A 20,407-nucleotide genomic window follows, 5' to 3' on the forward strand; every position below is an offset into this window, starting at 1 on the left:
ACATTATGAATGTATTGGGTGGTTAACAGTGTAGGAATATGACTATGTGAGCATTGTGGAGAGGAAAACAAAAACTCCCATTTGGAGACAAAAAACTCTTGGGGTCCTGCCCAATGGATACACCCTCTCCCAGCAGCTAGGCATTTTAGCAAGTATGGACATCGGCTCTGGACCCAAGCTGTAAAGTTGTAACTGAGAAGGTGCTGCACTGACCCAGAAGCAGCAGTGTCTTGGAGCTACTGTACCTGTAGGAAATTAGGTAAAGAGAAAGCAGAAAACAGGATCAGGAGCAGCAGGGGATGAGAGCAATGAACCTGGAGCCGAATTGGATGCCGGGGATAGAGACACAAACAAGGCAGGAGTAAGAGCCTCACGACAACTGCTGACTGAGCCAGAGGTAGGATGCCGGCCAGATCCGGGGCCGAGGAGATGGAACCAGAAGCAGCAGGGGGGAACGGGAATGAACCCAGGGCCAAATTGGATGCAGGGGATAGAGACACAAACAAGGCAAGACTGTAGGCCAGGATTTTGATATTGTCCATTGGATGAAAAGTGGAATCCAGGATCATTGTAATGACAGAAACCCACCTACTGTATTATCTCTTCTTTGGTGTTTTCATAATTTTCTGTCAATAGTCAAGTGACACCACTATTTATCTCACTGGCTTGCTATTTGTAGTTCTTTACTGGGTTTTGTTTCTGACTGAAAATTGATTGGATGGATCATTTTTGATATTTTTTTAAATCTAAACACAAGCTGGATTAAAGAAGACAGAACCAGTATGATATTATTAAAAAAAGTGGCCCTTCTATTTCACTTTAAAGAGACTAAAACGATTATGCACTTTGCTATTTTACCTGAAGTCCTTCTTTAGGATTTTAAAGTTTGGTGAACTGTGCATTATATTCCTTGTACTGTTGTACTCTTGTTTTATTAATGTGGGAAATAATAAATTGTACTCAATAAAGACCAGGTAATGAGAAAGAGTAAGAAAAAAAGTAACACTTAAATGCTAACATAGAAAATTAAATAGCCCTGAACATCTCAATTTGCTTTTCTTGTGATGCACAGCTGCCCCTTTATTATTCAGTACATGGCAGTGTAGATCTAAGTCGCTTTTGGAATTAACATCTCTACTTCTTTCAGGAAAATCTCTTATTATGCGCAAAAACTAAGAAATGCTGATTTTTATTTTTAGACTGTTCAAAACTAGTGATCTTCTACATGAACTTGAAAATTAAATGCTAAATCAGGCTTCTCTAATTTCCTTTTTTTCTTTGATTTTCTTATCACAGTTGGTCTGGGCATTCATTTGAAGCATTGAAATTGAAGTCTGAAGACAAACAGAATAGTGCAACAGTAGACAAGTGCCTACTCAATAAATCTATGAAAAACCAACATAAAACTGCTAAAACCAACAGGAAACCAGTGACATGCTTGAAATATGATGAGCAATAATCTGAATCTGAGTCGATCTGACAATTACTCTTTTTGAGCACTTCTTCTGTTAGGCACTGTTCTTTACCATTGCAGTATCCAACCTGCATAAGAGCCCACAGCTTCTATCAGAAACTGATTTCTATCTGGATTTAAATTATTAAATACCTCTGGTTCAGTTAAAGAACTACGAAAATAAAAGGAACTGCCCTAACTATTTCTTCTTACTTCCTTCATAGTTATCGTTCTTGCAGTCTACTATTTATCTCAACAACCATCATTATTAAAGTGCTCTATTGTAATTCCAGCTAATACAATAGTTCAGACCTTCTGTAGCCTAACCTCATTACATCTAACAGGGTGCCCTAAATCTAATGAGTTAACTTTTCTTTCCAATGGAAATCAAGCACTAATTCATTATTTTGTTCAATAAAAAACATGGATATCAGGGAAAATAATCCTTCTTCTTTAAATATTACACTGTATTTAAAAGAAATCCATATTTATGTGCCACAGTGCACATGCACGATGACTTTAAATGGAGAATGATAGCCTTAATGGAAAGCTAACATGAAAAGTGTGATCAGCTTTCACATTTTATTATGTGATGGGTAACATTTATCAAAAGTATGAGAAAGAGAAGGAAAGGAAATTGAAAATACAATTTCATTTTAATGTCCCATCAACTTTTACATGAATTGGACGTTCAGATATCACTCGTTTGTTAAAGTAAAGGTACTGTAACACTACAACATGGAGCTTTTGGTGTTCTTTGCAATATACAGATGATGGAAGTGTGTTGCTGCTGCAGCAAAACTATTGCAATCCCAATAGTGAAACTATTGGAAACCCAGACATTAGGCAATTGAGGACTAGCTGATAGTAACTCACATGAGCTTAAGGGGTTCAAAAGTAGGCACAGCTGTGATGCTGTGACTCTCACTCCAAGTTTAACATAGGGAATGTGACTTAACATCTTTAGTGGTAACCCTAAGCCCTAATTCTGTAATAGAACTGGTAATTCCAAGCACTTTTTTCCCTATATATTCCATTATGCAGACTTACATGAAAATGTAATGTAATTTTCATACAAATTATTTTTGTACATTTAGCGTGTTGTAATGTGCATGTTCGTATAACGATGAGACCATAGAACATAAAACGTAAGAAAGGTTGAGAATGAGAGGAGGCCATTTGGCCCATCTAGTTTATTTTGTAGCTTGTAGTTAATTGATATATTCATCTCATTCAGCCATTTCTTGAAAGACACCAGAGTATAAGCTTCAGCAATATGGCTGGGTGGCTTATTCCCTTTGGTTAAACACCTTTGGTTTTAAATGTACTATGACACAGTATCACATTATTTATAGTTTACTGTATGTGCCTGCTTTTTTCATGCAAAACCCTGCACTTGTCTGCAATAAATGTAATCTGCCAGGTGTTTTCCCATGCATTTTATTTTGATCTTTTTTAATTTAATTTGCTGTTTTTACAGTGTTTGCCAATCCTATTAATTTAATATTGTCTGCAAACTTGACTTAGTTATCTATACTATACACAGACATAAATTAGAAAGAACAGTGGTCCTAGTACAGATCCCTGTGGTACTCCACTAATTCACTCCAATGCTCCAGATGCTAAAGGCTATAATTTTTGTTTTAAAATAAAAATTGGATTATTTGTTTATTTCCTTCTTAAAACAATGTTTTATTTTCTTTATTTTCAGACTTTAATTCTCTGCCTCTAATTAAAGGAAAGTGTTTTAAGTCCTGTGCAAAAGATCTATAGAATGTAAAATGTAGAATGGGAAAAAATGTAAGATTCAGCTGAACTTAAAAAGTTTCTCCCTAGTGTGTTATTGATTTCTATAACCCCATGTATGCTCAAAATTGGAAGTGGTTTATTGCAAACGTTTTTGTCATAACAATGCTTCTTTGGAGGACTTTTCAAGGATCTGCACTGCAACATTTCTTTTTCCAAAAAGCCTTTTTTAATGACTTGCAAGCTTTGTTTCTGAGAGGGAAAAAAAACATTTGGACAATTTAGATACTAATGCTTTGTTTAAGAAAACATGAAAAGGTAATCTAAAGAAAATGCTTCAGCAATGTTTTAGGTTTTTAAATTAAAAAGCAGGTATGGTAAAATAAATAATGTTTGACCCAGGTTTCAGATAGATTTATTGGGTGAAATTATCATATTACACTAAATATTCAATCAGGCAGACATTTATGGATGCTCTCTGCTAGCTGTTATCATGTTTTCTCATTAGCACAGTAATTCATTTTTTAAAATTTCTAATTAGTTTCTCAGATGAAATAATATTTTACTTATTATATCCCTTCTAGTAACCCAAGTAAACTCTATCCACAGTGATTGAAATTTCAGTTTACAATAAATTTCTGTTCAAGAAACCTTTCCAGCGGCATGTTATTTTTGTCAAATTTGATTACTTCATTATCACTATCAGCGAAAAGAAAAAAAAATAGTCTCATTCATCAGAATCAAAATCAGGTTTTATAGGAACATCGGGGGAAAAAATATATGGCATGATAATGTTGAAACAACAGAATTCCTGGCAATCACAGCAGGCTAGTAACATAACTCAGACATGAACCGGTGACATCTGGACCATTGAAAATTGGGAGAGACTAAGAAGCCCTCCTTACATTTGTCTCCGAAATACTGTACATTTTCATATTTACAGTGCCAGTTCTATGTTTTTAGTGTCTACCACAGCCGTAACTCCAAGTACTCAAATAATAATGTAAAACTCTGTGTTTGGGTGGTTTGGTGGATACCACTGCTGCCTCATATATTTGCTACCAGACAGGGGGGCCTTTCTTGTGCAATTTGCATGCTCAGCCTGTGTTTGTGTTCTGTTTTATTCAGGTACTCTCGTTTCCTTCCACAAGACAAAGACATGCTCCTCAGGCAATATCTGTCATGCCCTCTGCAGCCAGAGGGCGCTCCTTCTCTGTCCTGTCCCTAGTTTCCGGTCTGCTGTCCTTCCTGTCCCTCTCTTTCCCTTGGGCTATATATTTCCGGGTCTTGCACTCTGTCCTCGCTCAGCATTGACATTTAAAGCATTTACTGAAGCTAGATGAACTTGTGAATAGCTTTACACATTTGTATTGTCTTCGTCTCAAAAAAGTACAATTTAGGAGACAACTGCATTTTTAAATCTCTTTTCAAAGAAGTGCAATAGAGTGTGCCTTTTTTAAAATGATTGCCAATGGTTTTATTAGTAGAGGCAGTATCCAATGGAATGCATTCACCATGAAGCAAGCACTACGGGATGACCAAAAATGTGGAATATGCGAGATTTTCTAGGCTGCACCCAGCTCCAATACCACCACAAAGCCATCATTTTGCTAAGGTGTCTTCAGGCGATTTCAAATGTTTATATAGGCAAACCTACATTGCTTATATATATATATTTTAGCATTTAGTTGTACTTGATCTATAAATTGTTGCTTTATAAACTGCAATTTCAATTAGTGTCACTAACATGCAACTACAGTGTATCAAATGGCATACTATATACAGAATAGGTATCTGTGTTAACACATTGAAGAGTAATTATATATTTGAAATATATAAATGTATATAATTTTACATACAGTACTCTTGTTTGCAATGTGTTTTGCAAAATGTGTGTATTGACCATCTCTAGATACTTGAAAGCTCTTTGTAACCCTTCTAGAATAGTAGAGGAAAGAGTAAGCCCATTAATACTCACCTCAGGATAAAAAATAGTCTTTTTCTGGTTCCTGATCTGTTAAAGAAAACCACTTGCTCAATTACACCTACTTTGTCCTGAATGGGCCACCATACATCAGTATTTTTTCCTGCAAAGGACAAGGCTTCAACTTTGTCATTATCCTGTGATGATTATGATTTTTCTCTTTTTATTTTTAATGATCTTAAGAGCATGATGTGGAATCCCAGAAGATCATATTGTTATCTAAACAGAACAGGTGGTTGGAGGGTTAAGAAGACATTCTACTTCATTGACTTCACAAGTATTTTTTTTCCTGACATTTTCATTTTTAAAAAGAAAAAAATCAGATGGAAGCTAAAATGAACTTAGGTCAGAGAGTACTGTATGCTTCAACACTGTGTTTTTATCGGAGTAATTTAGTGTGAAGATGAATACTGGGGTAAATTAGTTCCAGAATAAGGTTTAGGAATTTAGAAATTTTTCATGCATTGTATTTATCATTATCTCTGCATTCCCATTCAGCTCACATCACACTCCACAGCTTCATCTTACCTCCAGATGTTACCTTTTCTCTAACTGCAATTAAAAAAATGGTAAATATTAGATTAAGTAACTATTTGTCACTTGAATTTAAAATGATACCTCAAAAACTACATCTAAATAGTCCTTCTAAGAATGGACATTAACAATAATAATTTTCGGTCTGTAAGGATGTATATCTTGTAGTAAATGACTTGCACTCATGTGGTGACAGGTGAATTATGACTTAGGTTCAGGCAGGTCTTTACTCAGTCCAAGATAACTTTGTTGTGTAATATATCAGCCCTTCATTGTATGGGCTGATTTAGGTCTATCTTCAGTCTTCAACTCATATGATTTAGGGGGAGCTTTTGATATAGATGATTGTATATTTATTTTAAATCATCTGTAGATCTGTTGGTGTATGTACAGTATGTGTTACTGTATATGCAATAAATGCATTAAATAACTGCATTTTAATAAGGGAAATTGGCTGCTGTGTTCCTCTGGGCTCTATTCCTGGTTCTTTGGACACATTAACATTACATTTTTAAAATGAATATACAATTCTGACAGTATGGGAGTGTGGATACTTTTGATTGTGTTGCAGTACCTGAAAGAAAAAAAATACTGACATAAATTGTCAGTATTATAAAATACATAAATTATTTCCCAGATAAATTCAAGCAATGGAGATATTCAATGATTTTATACAGCCTTCCAATGTTTTCCTCATGTTGTTCCTTGCATAATGTGCATACATTTAGCATTTGAAATGTCAGAAGCAAATATTTGTTTTTGCAGAGCAAAAAAGAGGTTGCATAAAATATGTACAACATTGTAAATGGATATTTTTTTGTTTCTTTGCCAGTGATGAAGCTCTGATGCTAACATTACATCCATGAGCTGAAAAGGGGTTTTGAAAAAAGTTACTTTCAATTGCTTGTATGTTTTCAAATTATTAAACACATTTCATTAAAGTAATGTGGACATCTTCAATAATTAAACTTAACATAATTTAAGTCTTCTAGGAATAATACATTCAACTTAAAATACAGTATATTATCTTGTAAAATAGCATGTACTGTACTCTTAAACAAGAATTACAGAATATGCTTTCATAACCCACATTTGAGAAATCATCTTTAATGATTAAACTGAACTTATTGTAATTCTTACCTTGTTTATATTCTTTTTAATAAGAACAACACTAAAATAGTGTCTAAAGGAATATATTCAAAATTAGTCAATACATTTTATGCCTTTTATGACATGTTAGCTTCTATTTGCATTGTCATTTAATATTATTGATTTACCTTACCTACAAGTAAAACTTAATGAAAACAGTTGCCTGACATCAAAGAGAAGGAATTTGACATTCAAAAATTTGCTTCTCAGCACCAATAAAATCTGTTATCTTTTGTAAATCCAGTTGAGCAAATTTAAATACAGATATTAATATGTTCTTATTTGCATTCATTTTAAAATCTTACTTACAGTAACTGTCAACACAGATGTTTGACTCAGTTTCAATAACTTAATAACTGTTAATGTTTTCTTTCTCATTAATATCCTCTGTGTAAAGCAATCCTGACCAGTACCGTTTATTAATTTGTAAATTGGTCATTGACCTGCATAATCCAGGATCCAGAAAACTAGTCCTTGTCTGAAAGATTTTCTTGCAGCGCTATATAACAAATACTACAGCGAGAGTATTTTGATTTCAGTCACCTTCACTTCCCTTGAATAAAGAGGAACCTGACTGGTGTCCATGCAATTGGTTAAGAGGTTTTTTTCCTATTTATGCAGTATTATTTATAATTTATAATAGTTCATGTCAGTAGCTGAGTCAGTATGCATAGGCTGCAATGGAACAAGTATTAGGTTTATTCCATGCTGAAAAGAGAAGAACCAAAACACAACGTTTCGGCTGTAGAGCCTTCTGCGTTATTATTTATAATTTAACGTTTACTATTTCCTTCATTTATTCCCTTCCATGTCCTACAGTGTTTCTCATATGCAAGAATAATGTTTGAATGAGTAAGACTCTTTACAATTGCTATTAAGATCATCAGGACACATCGTTCACTTCAGTGTTTTAGCGAGTAGGTCCAAATATTAACTATTTTAAAATGATAAAATTGAGCATTTCAGGACAATGTAGCACCAAAGTAGCTTATTTGTATAACACTACAGTGAAGTACACACAATTGGCATATCTGATTATCTCCTGAGCTCTAAAGTTGAAATGTGCTTTAATTTTTTTATTGTTTTTTGACATACAGTATATTTTATATGTCCTCCTGCTAGAAGTCTTAATGCTTTCAGTCCAGCTGCAGTCTTGAACAGTCATGGTGCTTGAAGCTGTCCCTATGACAGGAGCAAAACTGATAAATGGCAGTGACACAGAGTATAACTAAAACCACAACAAAAATGCATAAAATAAAATCCACTTTTTCAAACTGCACTTTGATTTTCTATAGTTGCATGACCAAGTAATGGACATGCAGAATGAACAAAGTAATGACTGACAGACCTAGCTAGACATTATCATTAAAGGGGTGCTGCATAATTAAAAAGGCTATAAAATAATGTATGTTCAATAAGTGTAAACATACAGAATAAGGTATTACAGGGCAGACTCTTTAAACTGTGGCAGTTAAAGAAAGATATTGATTTTACTATTATTAATACTGTTTATTACTTACTGATTTAATGGTACATTCAAGTACTGAGCCCATCTCTGCATTGGGCTGAAAAAAGTGCACACAATTCCAGAAGGAGAAAACATGATACAGTGGGCATGTTACAACCAACTGGAACTAAACCTCATTACATTTTGAGGCTTTAAACTTCTTGTGAGTTGACTGCTATTAAATATGTGTTTAAGTCATGTAATTTGTCATCTAAGTATCTAAGATTAAAATGCCATTGTAAAAAGATCTAAAATATCCCTGCCCTAATGTCGGACCAATGCCAGTTTTTCATTACCTGTATAGATGTGCACTTGGTAGAATTCTGGTATTAAAAACTATTTATTTTTCTTTGCTGTAAAATGTTGATTTGAAGGAACATAGTGTTTTAACCTGCTTACTTTTATAGCGTTCTTGTTAAACATTAAAATGTCCCGATCGGTTTGTGCTTCCAATCAACCTTGGAATGTGTGAGTCGCAAAACTAGGATTTTAAGATTAAGTAGTGCTGATTGTATTTTTCTTATTAGAAAGAAAATTGTTTCCCTCACACCAAATATGACACATCATCCACTTTGATGAAGAGTCCCTGATAAATCAGACCCGTAATTGGCAAAAATATGAAGCCCTCATTTTGAAAAATCTCATGCTGTGAAGCAGGTTCATGCCTGTGTGCAATCATAAATAGCTTGTTATGCTGCTTTTGTTTCCTGTTATTTACTTGACTGCAAGCTCTGAAACAAAACAAAAAAAAACTAAATAAAAGGAGAACTGCTTGAGATGCGTCCTGTCATCCTTTGAACTATTTGTTTTGTGTATCTTGAGCTGCTGTTTTAATGTCCCCTGACATTAAAAAGTTGTGAGATTTGAATGTGAGATGAATTGACCTAGAAATTAAACATCTACTGTATGATTTGCCTTAGTAGTGAACAAAGACATTATATGAAAAATGAATCTGTTGTACTGCAGCTGTATTCTTTGGTAGTTGAGCAAACTGTCCTTTTGAAAGCTCTTTGCTCTTTCACCAGCAAATATCCCTTATCATATTGCAGTTTGATGTTGCAAAATAGCTATCCAATGTCCCATTCAAACAGTAATTTATGTTTTTTAGATATGGGTTTCAACTTAGAAAGCAAAAAGCCATATCTTACTGTTTCTTAACAGTAATAAAGAATTTAAGATGAACTGCTCTGTTGGAAAAATGGTACATATTTATTATCAACAAATGTGAAATCCATCAAAATAAATGTATTCTAATGTTAGAAAATACAGTGCTGAATATCTAAGTGGTTTATAGTGATTTATAATTCATCTATCAGTTGTCCTCATTTTAGATTTAATAAGCTCTCTTGGCTCTCTTATCTTTTTATATTCACACCAGTGCAATTAGGCAGAAATGCAAATGTCATTTCATTTTTAAGTGTAACTTAAAAGTTGTATGCAAGTTATTTTTCTCTTCTTTCTAGTACTCCATACTTCATATTGCTCTGAGAAAGTATGGGGAAATTTCTTAAGGTTGTAGCAGAAACAGGAGTAAAACTATATTTGTTAAAATTTCATCAGGAATCTAGGTTAGTTGCGGGTAAAGCTAAAAATTGAAAAAATGCTTTACAAAGTATGGAAATGTGGATATTCTAAATTATAATTGTTGTATTTTTTTCACCTGAGGCAGAAAAATGCCTTTTTCAATAAACAGCAAGATGTGTCATAAAAAACAACCTTACCAGAAGCTGTAAATACAAAAAACCCCACACAGATTTCTGTCATTATTCGTTTTTTTTAAAGAGGCCGACTGGAGATGTACTGTATGGATTTTGCTTTTTTTTATCAAAGTCGTTATTCTTATGCTTTCCACAAGTTAACATAAGATATTAGTTCTCAAAATATTTATTGAAAAGTAACAAAGGCCTCCTCATACTTCGCCTCCAAAAAAGGTTGATTATGTACAGTAAATAGTATGGCTTATAAAAGCAGAGACATAAATTACATGAGAAAGAAAAAGACATTTATAAGGTATGGTGTTCCCTAGCTCATATTTAGAGCTGTGCAGGAATTCTATATTAAATGCTTGACACATTTCTTTCTTCTTCTTTAAGGAATGTCCCACTTCCTTTAAAATGTCCTCCTCTTGTATTTTTTTTGTACTTCTCCATTTGTAGCTGCACAACCCCAGCCTTTGAGCGAATGTGGGTCAAGCACACTAAAGCTAGTGTGTGACAGAAAATAGATGTCCTTGGCTGTCTGTTGCTGACATGGGTTTGAAGAATAGGTGACAGTGTAGTCCTCCCTTGTTTGACTTAGTAGCCTTTAGAATTATTCTTTTTTTGGCATTGACTTCCATTCCTGGGTTCTTGTATTCTTGACTGACTACTCAGCAGTAGGGCAGTGTCATTGTGTGCTTGTCTAAAGCAATTAAAATGAGGCCTGCAAGTGATTTGTGTTTTAGGTCCCTCTTGAGGGGGACTTCCCACACACTGAATCTGTCTGTCTTCACTATATACTGTAATGCACTACTATGCCTTTAGTAATTTTAAGAATTGTCCATCACATTGTACATTGCCTTTAATGTATTTTTAATATGGACAATTTATGACTATTATTTAAAAAAAAGGATAATTTTGTCTTGAATGAAAAGTCATTATTCCAGCAGTATTGATAATAAAGTTTTGAATGGCACCTTATTTCCAAAGGCCAAAGACCTGAAAGGAAAAATCCCCTACATTAAACTGACAGATGTCTTGTCCCTTCACTGTTACACAGCAGTCTTTTTTCTGTTCTACTGAAGCATGGCATTAAGTCCTCCACTGCTGACCAGGGTTTATTGCCGCACAAATTAATTAATACAGCAGAATAATTCTGTGAATCTGCTGGGCCTCTTTTTTCTTATCTTATCTCTGTCATAAAAGCTAAAGATAAAGATTAATTTGTTTATATCATTTTTATTTGTATTCAATTATTTGTAAGGGGCGGTATGGTGGCTCTGTGGCTAAGGATCTGCGCCTATGGCTGGTAATTTGCCAGTTCGTATCCTACTCTGTTGGGCCCCTGAGCAAGGCCCTTAACCCCAACTGCTCAGGGGCGCAGTATAAATGGCTGACCCTGCGCTCTGACCCCAGGCTTCTCTCCCTGTCTGTGTGTCTCATGAAGAGGAAGTTGGGGTATGCAAAAATACTAATATGGCCAATCAAGTGATCTTATCTCTTATCTTAATGCAAGGTAGAAAAAAATAGATTTGCACACACGTACAAAAAGATTAAACAGTTCTCTCAAAAACTATTTGAACAGTTAAGCTGAAACTGGGCTTTTCATTTTGAATCTTGATAATTTCTCATGGAAAAGATAGGCCTGAAAATTGAAACATGGATTTTATTCTTAGTGAAGTCCGTAAAGTTCTGCTCCTTTCAATCAGTCAAATAAACACTGTTAAAAAGCTCTTTATCTAGAAGGAGTAAAAGTATTGGGATAATTGGCTGTCAGGTGTCACTTATTGGTTAGATGTTTGTTGTTGGGTAATCAGGCACTCTGAAAAGAGAATAATCATCAATACTGTTTGGACTAGTTCTACACTGTCTAGATTTCAAAGGGGGTGGCATGAAATCTGTTACTGATTCAGTGACCTGAGCCCTGTTACATATACATTCATACAAATTTAAATATGTGCGCAGAGATGGAATTATGTAAAACTAAAAGGTATAAGGAATTATGCTCAGCTCTCTGTCATAACAGGGAGAAACGTGGCATAGAATCCAGAAAATGTTCTCTTAGGAACAATGGGGAACCCATCTGGTAGAAAAAGTCAAGAATGACTTGCCATGCCGTGCAAAACATTTACAGTAAATAAACCTATTTACTATATATATTTAACCTTCAAAGTCATGTAGTCCTTTACATAAAAACAACTGTAAGGTCTACTTTTTTGTCTTTAATTGGTATCATTAATCACCTTATATGAAACCTGTACATTTTTTAAAAATAATGGAATCTTATGTAAAAGATTATCATCCTTATATCAACCCTTTTGTCATAGGTATCAAAACATGAATACATGTGATGCAGTTTCAGGAAAGCAGATCAAAATAAACATCATCAATGCAAATAAAGTCTAAGCTATTACTCAAGCCCTGAAGGCTATGAAGAAACTAGTATCAGATTAATTGCTACTGAACACCCATGTATTTATTGTCATTATTTGATGCATTTAGAAAAGAGAATGGTTAAAATTGAAATATTCCCTGAAGCAAGCACATCGAAAATACATTATTCTCAAAATATGCTTGGCAATGTTTTGTGGGTGGTGCATAAAAATGGACATTTGTGATTAAAACCAAATAGTTTTTTTGAATATTTGGTTTGGTCAGTAACCCCAATGGCTTTACACTATAAAGAATGGGTCTCAATAGATGTTTCTCTAGATAGATGTATTAGGAAAGGAGAAAATTATTTCCATAGGCATCATAGGAATTTAATGGATGCTTCATCATCTGAGTGTTTAACATACTGTACAGTATATACATTATGTAATTATAGTGTAAATGATTAGAATGCTGTGTGTAAATTGTGTCCTTTTTGTGTTAAAAATGTTAGTGCTTATACAGTGATGTGAAAAAGAACGTTTACCCTCTTAAGATTCTGTGGTTTTTACATATTAAGACATATCTGACCTTCATCTAGTCCCAACCAAGTCCTAACAGAAGATAAATCTAACCTCATGTGACATTTGTTTTTACTTTGTCATATTTATTAAACAAAAAATCAGCCAAACATTCAGAAGCCTTACTTGTGAAAATGTAAGTGGGCCCTTACTGCATAACAGTTATGATGGTTATTAGAATCAGGTGCTGCTAAACAAGTGCACATGATGAGTTGGTCATCCACCTGTATGTAAAATCAGAAACTTTGTCAGTTTGGTCTGGAGCATTCAGGTACGTGCTAACATACTGTATCACTGCTAGGTCAAAATAATTGTGACATATCTGTGACGGTCGTAGAGAAAGAATCATTGCTGCTTATTAATCTGGGAACTGTTATGAAGTCATTTTCAAACAGTATGAAATCTATCATTTTACAGTGAGAAAGATAATTTACAAATGGATGAAGGTCAAAATGGTTTCCAGTCTACCCAGGAGTGGGTGATCAAACTGTACGATGCACCTAGAAATTGCAAAGAACACCAAAGCTACATCCAGCGATCTACAGGTCTCTGTTAATACAGTAAACATTAAGAGTTCAGATTCTACTTGAAAAACAGCACCTAAAAACAACTACAGAAAACTACACACTATGAATCAAGAGTTAAATTAAAAAAAAACATGTAATTTACAGTATGTGTGGTGAAAGTAAATTAGTTTGCTGTCTCCACCGGGCCAGAAGTCCAGATTCAGAGTTTATAAACTTTTCTATTGGTGTTTTTTTCAAATCCTAACAGACTATAGAAGACTAGGTAACTCTCTTCAAGTTCAAACAAGCTGTGAGATATGATTTGCTTACTTTGACTGCTCTATGTAACCAGTGTTGGATGCTCTCTGGGGCCAATTGGACTGTTTGAATGTGAGCTATCCCTAGCCATCTAAACCTGTTTGAATGCCTTATCATTGCAAATAACACAATTCACAATTTCCATTAATGTAAGAATCCATCTGAATTCTTTCTGAATCAAAACAAGGAAGTAGACTTTCTCAGATGTTTCAAAGTTTGTATATCATCATTAACATTATTTTTTATCTTCCACGATGGAACCAATTGGAACACATGAAATTAATGTTTTAGTGTTACATTATATGTGGTTGTATGTCTAAGAGAATGTCTCTATAAATGACGAACAACAGAAAGGAATAGAACGAGATAGTTTATTGTTTACTGTTTTTCCATTGACTAGGCTAAAATAGTTATGGTTTACAAAACCTGAATTTACTCAGCACGGAGTGTTTATGCAGAAACATGCTTTTGAGAATCTGGTTTCCTCAGGTACCATATGGTATGGCTCTGCCCCTCTGGGGATGCAATCATGGGTGCTCCTGGGCATCTCCAGCTTCAGAACCACACCACTTCCCAGGCAGTGGAAACATCTGCCATGTGAAAGGCCAGGCCGTGGGGAATTTAATGTTTTCCATCTTCCCAGGCCTAACATTACCCTCTTTAACAAGATGTGTTACATTAGCGGTTGTATTAAACAGTCACCAGGACAACATAAACTGAAAAATAAACATAAAAGGCAGTTTTCAAGGACCACATAAATGTCACTTACAGTTCCGTGAACTTACAGTTCAATTATTGTCAGGTGGTTAACCCATTCTCTCTGGTTTCGTCCCACAGACCAAAGACAAACTGGTAGATTAATTGGCTTCTGTAAGAGCTGGCACTGTTGCGAGAGTGTGTGTGTTTGTGCCTGTCTTTGTCCTGTGATGGACTGTTATCCCACTCACGGTGTGTCCCTCCTTGCACTTGTTGCTTGACGGGTTAGGCTCTAGCTGTTATGAGTTCGGTAATAGGGACCGAACCAGTGAGTGAACCCACTTGCAGGAGCGAACAAAACCAAGTCGTAATCCGAAAGCAAACCGTAATCGTAGGAACGAGCCGAGAGTCCAGGGGAAGCCAGAAATCCGAAGGGGAACGATTACCGAAGCCGAAGCGAGATCCGAGGTCGTAGTCCGTAGAGCAATCCGAGAATCCAGGGGTAGCCAGTAATCCAAAACAGAGCGAAAGTAACCAATCCAAGCCGAGATCCGAAAAGCCGAAGTCCAAAGGGAAAAACCGCAAACCGAAAGCCAAGACGAACACAGAGTAGAAGAAGCGCAACCAGGAAGCTCGAAAGGGAAAACCAATACTGAGCAACGAGGTAGGGAAGGACAGGTGTTTAAGTAGGATGAGACGGGGGTGTGGTGGTGAATGGGAAAACTGATAGATGAACTGATAGATAGGGGCTACGCCTACTTCTGCCTCCTCCGTTGCCGGGAGGCAGGGTTCGTAACACTAGCTTCCCCATGATAGTACTGGAAAGTGGATAAGAAAATGGATGGATTGACATTGTTTACACTCAACTGCCCATGCAGAGAAGCACCTCTGTCAGAATCCACAAAATTGGAAACAACTGATAAATACCTTTTAGCCTTTCATGTTCATGAAAATAATTTTTCAACTGCAATTCAAACTTGGTCCACTGCTTTGTTCGTTTTAAATCTTGTTTGCATTTGTCCAAATTAGATATGTTTCATTATCAAAGCCTGGAATAGATCCTAACATGAAGGTTTCTACATCTAACTAAACACTTGTTTTGAATTTCCTGATTGCCTTGAAAAAGCCCAGTGAATGCAATGTGTTTTCCTTTTTCTTTTTTAATTGATCTAGATTGAAGCATGCAGTCGGTTTTTCAACAAAATCACTAAAGGTTTTGACGCAGAGTCTGTTTATTGTACTGCCTGTGCTGTACATCTGCTGTGATAGAGCTTTGTATGCAATTATTAATTCCTCAGTTTCATTGTTCTGTACGTCCCAAGGACTAACTTTCTGACTCTTAATTCACTGCATTAGATCAACCAGACTCCTACCATATGCCAAAGGTTCTGAGTTTACATAACCTTAAGAAATATATTTAGGTATTTTTCCAACACTGTGTTCCATGAAATCTCCATTTCTATTTCCACAAACCTTCAGTAAAACTAATAGAATTGGAATGGTATTCTGCAACAAAGCCCTGTGCCACTGAGGAATATTTCAAGGAGTTTGGATAAACTGTATCTGCTAGAATAACTGTCAGTTCACGAGTACTTGATAGTTCTTGTAGGACAAATGAAACTTGCAAGATAAAGTAATCTTCATTTCATCTTCACAGAAATGTATATTATGATGTTGTTTCCAACATAGTCGGTTACATATACACAGTCAGAGATCAGGGTTTTTTTAAATGTTGTTTTTGTACAAATCTGTCTTTTTAAATTACTGCCAAGTTGTGGTGAATTTTTCCATGTCACGGTGATGTTATTAGTGAAGTACCACAGGGATCTATACTAGGGCCACCAGTCTACCTAATTTACTGTATATTGCTGATCTATAGTCTAGTATAGTTAGTAAACTAGTCAAGTTTGTACATGGTGCCAAATTGGGAGTATTAGCAAACATTATAAAAGCAGCAAATTCAACTATATTCAAAACAGTTTTGAGTAAATTCAAGACTAGGCACACACCTGGAAAATGATATTTAAAGTAAGCAAATGTAGAGTTTTACATACAAGTAACTAAAACATAAACATACAGTAAATACAAACATTGTAATAGAAGTGTTGACATACAGTATTAAAAAGATATAGGCCTTTTTAAATTTACATTGTCATTTACTGTACATCTTCTAGACAATGTAGGGAAGTAATTAAAATAAACATTCTCAGGATATACAGGATATATTGTAAAACTTACAATGCATTATTGACCTCATTTAGAATATTGAATGTATTGTATTTGAATCTGTATAGAAAAGATATTGCTGCTCTTTAGTCAGTCAAGAGAAGAGCAATCATTCTCATTTCAGGTATTAAGAGACAGTCCTGCACTGACAGACTAAGGAACTGAACGTATTTAGACTTGAAAAGACAAGATTACAAGGCGAGCTGATACATGTGTTCAAAATCCTCAAAGGCAAATTAACTAAGTGAGCTCCTTGAAAATTAACACTGAAATATGAGCCAAAGGACACAAGTGGAAACTATGGAGAATAGTTGTTCTCATGATTTCAGAATAAAATCTCTGTCAAGAATCAAATCAATGAAAAGTTACAGATCAGGAGAAGGTGACAAAAATGTCAAAGACTTGGAATATCCCTGTGAGCAAAATCTACCCAATCACTAACAAGTGGAAGTTGCATTGTACCACCCAGACACTTACAGTACTGTAGATCAGGCCATCCCTCCAAACTGAGTAGCAGGCCAAGGAGGAAACTAACGATACCACTCTGAGGCCAACGGTGATTTTTAAGACGTTTCTGGGTTCAGTGGTTGAGATAGGTGAAAATGCCCATGATTTAACAGTACCCCTATCGCTCTAAAAAGGGTGCTTCTATGGAGCTCCGAAAAAAAAAAATTCAAAGGGTTTGCAAGAAAGCACCTAAAGGATGCTGCAAACATGTGGCCAAAAGTTCTGTGGCCAGGCAAGACATCTGGAGCTTTTGGTGTAATGTTTTGCATTAAGACCAAAATATTGAGTTCATGGGTCTGAAAACATATGCAATCCAGATATTTCAGTTATTATCTTTATGATAATTTTAGCATTTATTGTAAGTTATCTTGATTTTTAGAAGTGTTTTGTTTAAGCATTCAGGATTTGAACGACTTAATTTTTTAAAAAATGTGTACGCATCACTTTGTAATTTAACTGAACACCATACGAAACATCTGAATCCTGTTGTACAAGGTACTGTACTGTACATTCTTCTAAGCTTAATTTAATGAGCGTGAGCCATTTAGGTATCTGGGGGTATTTCTCCCTGCTATTACACAGGCTTCAGGAGGAGGGGGACTTAGGTACAATGTTATAGTTACAATGGCCAGCCTGAAAAGGCTCTGCCATCTGTCAGGGATCTTTTTTCTAACACTATCTGGCAGTGTTCAGTTAAACTTACGACAGCCAAAATATGCAAGTGGTACATCCCGGATTCAAAAGCCTGGATGGAGAGTTTCAAGGTCTTATCACTCCTGAAGCAAATTTAAATTATTTATAAGAGGAAACCCAAGAGCCCAAAAGAAACATTTATCAATATTATAAAAGCAGGCTTTGTGGGTATTGTAAAAACTGTTAGCATGTTCCACAAATTCTGTATCCTCATTATGTTTTCTTGTAGCTAAAAACACATACAGTACTGTATCACATACCATAACTCTATGACTTACTGCATTTGTATTTGCATTATACATTAAAAAAAAACAGAATTTGTGTTGACCTTTTTGTGAATATGGGCCATTGTTATTATTGTTTGTTTTGCATTACGTTGTTTCTTAAGGGCTATTTTTCGAACAACTGAATTGCTCTGGTTGCACTCATATTTACACAAATGTCACAGGTTTCCTCATACCAAAGGGAAAAAACAATGAAGTTGTATTTTAATGAAGTTCAAAACTTTGTTTTTAACATTCAGTATGGACATACTAGAAATGTGGAAGTTTATGTCAAACATTTCATGCATTATACCAAAGAGCTTAAATAGAATACTGGACCAGGACTGATCTGTAACATCTATCTGCAGGGTAGAGCTCGTCCTCATTATATCTGTAGGGAGATTGACTTAATTGACTGCAGGCATTAAAACTAATGCCTTTTACATCAGAGGCAGCATGAATGCATTTAATAGTCAGATAATCATTTCTCCTACTTTTTGATTTTAATAGTATTCTCTTTATTTCTCTCATATAATCTTTAAATTGTAACTGTTACGCAGACAGGTAGAAATAGAATAATTAAAAAACTGCTATCATTATCAAGAAGTTTTATTATTTCACAGAAAACTATTACTTTGATCACTATTATTATTATTACTTCTACTGTTAATTGGAATAGGAGAAAAATGGAAATTGAACCATACAAAAAACTGTATTAAGCATTCTGTTTAGGCAATGATTCAAAGCAATTGGAAAAAACGTTATCATTCTGAACATTATGCCATCTCTTTTCAGCTTATTCTCAGGCTCAATCTGTTAATACAGAGCAATTAAATACAGTACTTCTTAATTTTACATGTTGCTAATAATGTCCACCACATAACGTTGTATGTTATTTTTTTTTCTATTTCAGAAATTCAACATATTGTATGAAAGTCTCCATGTCACTAACTGTGGCTGAAAATGACACAGATCTCTGCTACAATTCCAAAATGAGGTATTTTGAAAAAGGCGAACTTAGCAAAAGCAAAGAGATTACATGCCCTGACATTGAGGACTACGTACTGCCTCAAAGGGAGCCTAACATTGTGTGGTATAAGGTAAGCACCATTTTGTTATTCTTTAAGGTATGTTTAAAATTAAAAGTTGAGTTGAAAAAAAAAAAGATAATATTACTGTTTTGTGAACATTTATACAATATACTATATACTGTATATACTATATCATTTCTTACAGGTTCTTTATTGGTTTTTCGTCAATGCTTGAGTCTATCATATTCTGTTACTCAAATTTCATTCAATTAGTATACAGTTATATATTTACTGTATGTGACACTACCACAATGAATAAGGCAGATTAGGCTCATTTGACCTACAGTGGAAATTGTGGTTGACACTTATTACACAAACAAAAAAAGATGAAAAAACTGACTGACCTCTCCATTAGGATATTACTTCTAAACATTCCCTTGTGTGTGTGTGTGTGTGTGTGTGTGTGTGTGTGTGTGTGTGTGTGTGTGTGTGTGTGTGTGTGTGTTAGTATACAGTATTTGCACATTGTCTACAAAGAGCATGATACACGAAAACAAATAAGGAAGCAGGCATCTTAAGCCACTTTGTATTTAGATTTTTTTCTTACATTAACTGTTATCATCGTTTACTGTATATGCAAACACTATAAATGAGACTGTCTGCACTCGTCAACAGTTATATTTTGCATGTACTATTAACTTCAGTAGTCTTTTTTCCTCCAGTGACATTGTAGATGGTATTCTTATAGAAAGCAGAATATCTGCTTTTAGCTCTGTATGATTTCCTACACATGTCCCGTACATGTGTTCAACACTTTTTTGTACATATATTTATTCTGGAGCAGCACAGTAGTGCTGTTCTTAGCATTGCAGCCTCGTAGACTCGGGGCCCTGGTTTGAATTCCTGGGGTGTCATCTGCATGGTGTAATGGAAGCCGGTCCAGGCTCCCATGAAGCGTAGTTCAGGACCCTGTGCAGACAGTATAATCCTGAAGTAAGTGGAGAAGGACGTCAGGGGAAGGTACAGCAGGATCAGGATGGGTTGACAAACAGGGGGCGTGATGGTGGTGATCTGATGCTCGGGGGGCATGGCAAAGGCAAACTGATCCAGACAGTCTCCTGGACCCGCTGGTAGGCGGGCTTCTGG

At 35.3% G+C, this 20,407-nt stretch overlaps 1 protein-coding gene across 2 annotated transcripts in view; it reads left to right on the forward strand.

Moving 5' to 3' along the window:
* LOC148675837 (interleukin-1 receptor accessory protein-like 1) overlaps nucleotides 1–20,407 on the forward strand; it is a 519,844-nt gene that overhangs the window by 229,142 nt on the left and 270,295 nt on the right. For both annotated transcript variants that reach the window (XM_088648704.1, XM_088648715.1), the window contains exon 4: nucleotides 19,144–19,330. In XM_088648704.1, coding sequence (XP_088504830.1) covers nucleotides 19,144–19,330 — 187 coding nt within the window. The remainder of the gene's footprint in view (nucleotides 1–19,143; nucleotides 19,331–20,407) is intronic.

The sequence above is a fragment of the Lepisosteus platostomus genome, chromosome 2 (genome assembly GCF_059453375.1).
Source record: "Lepisosteus platostomus isolate fLepPlt1 chromosome 2, fLepPlt1.hap1, whole genome shotgun sequence".
Lineage (NCBI taxonomy): Eukaryota > Metazoa > Chordata > Actinopteri > Semionotiformes > Lepisosteidae > Lepisosteus > Lepisosteus platostomus.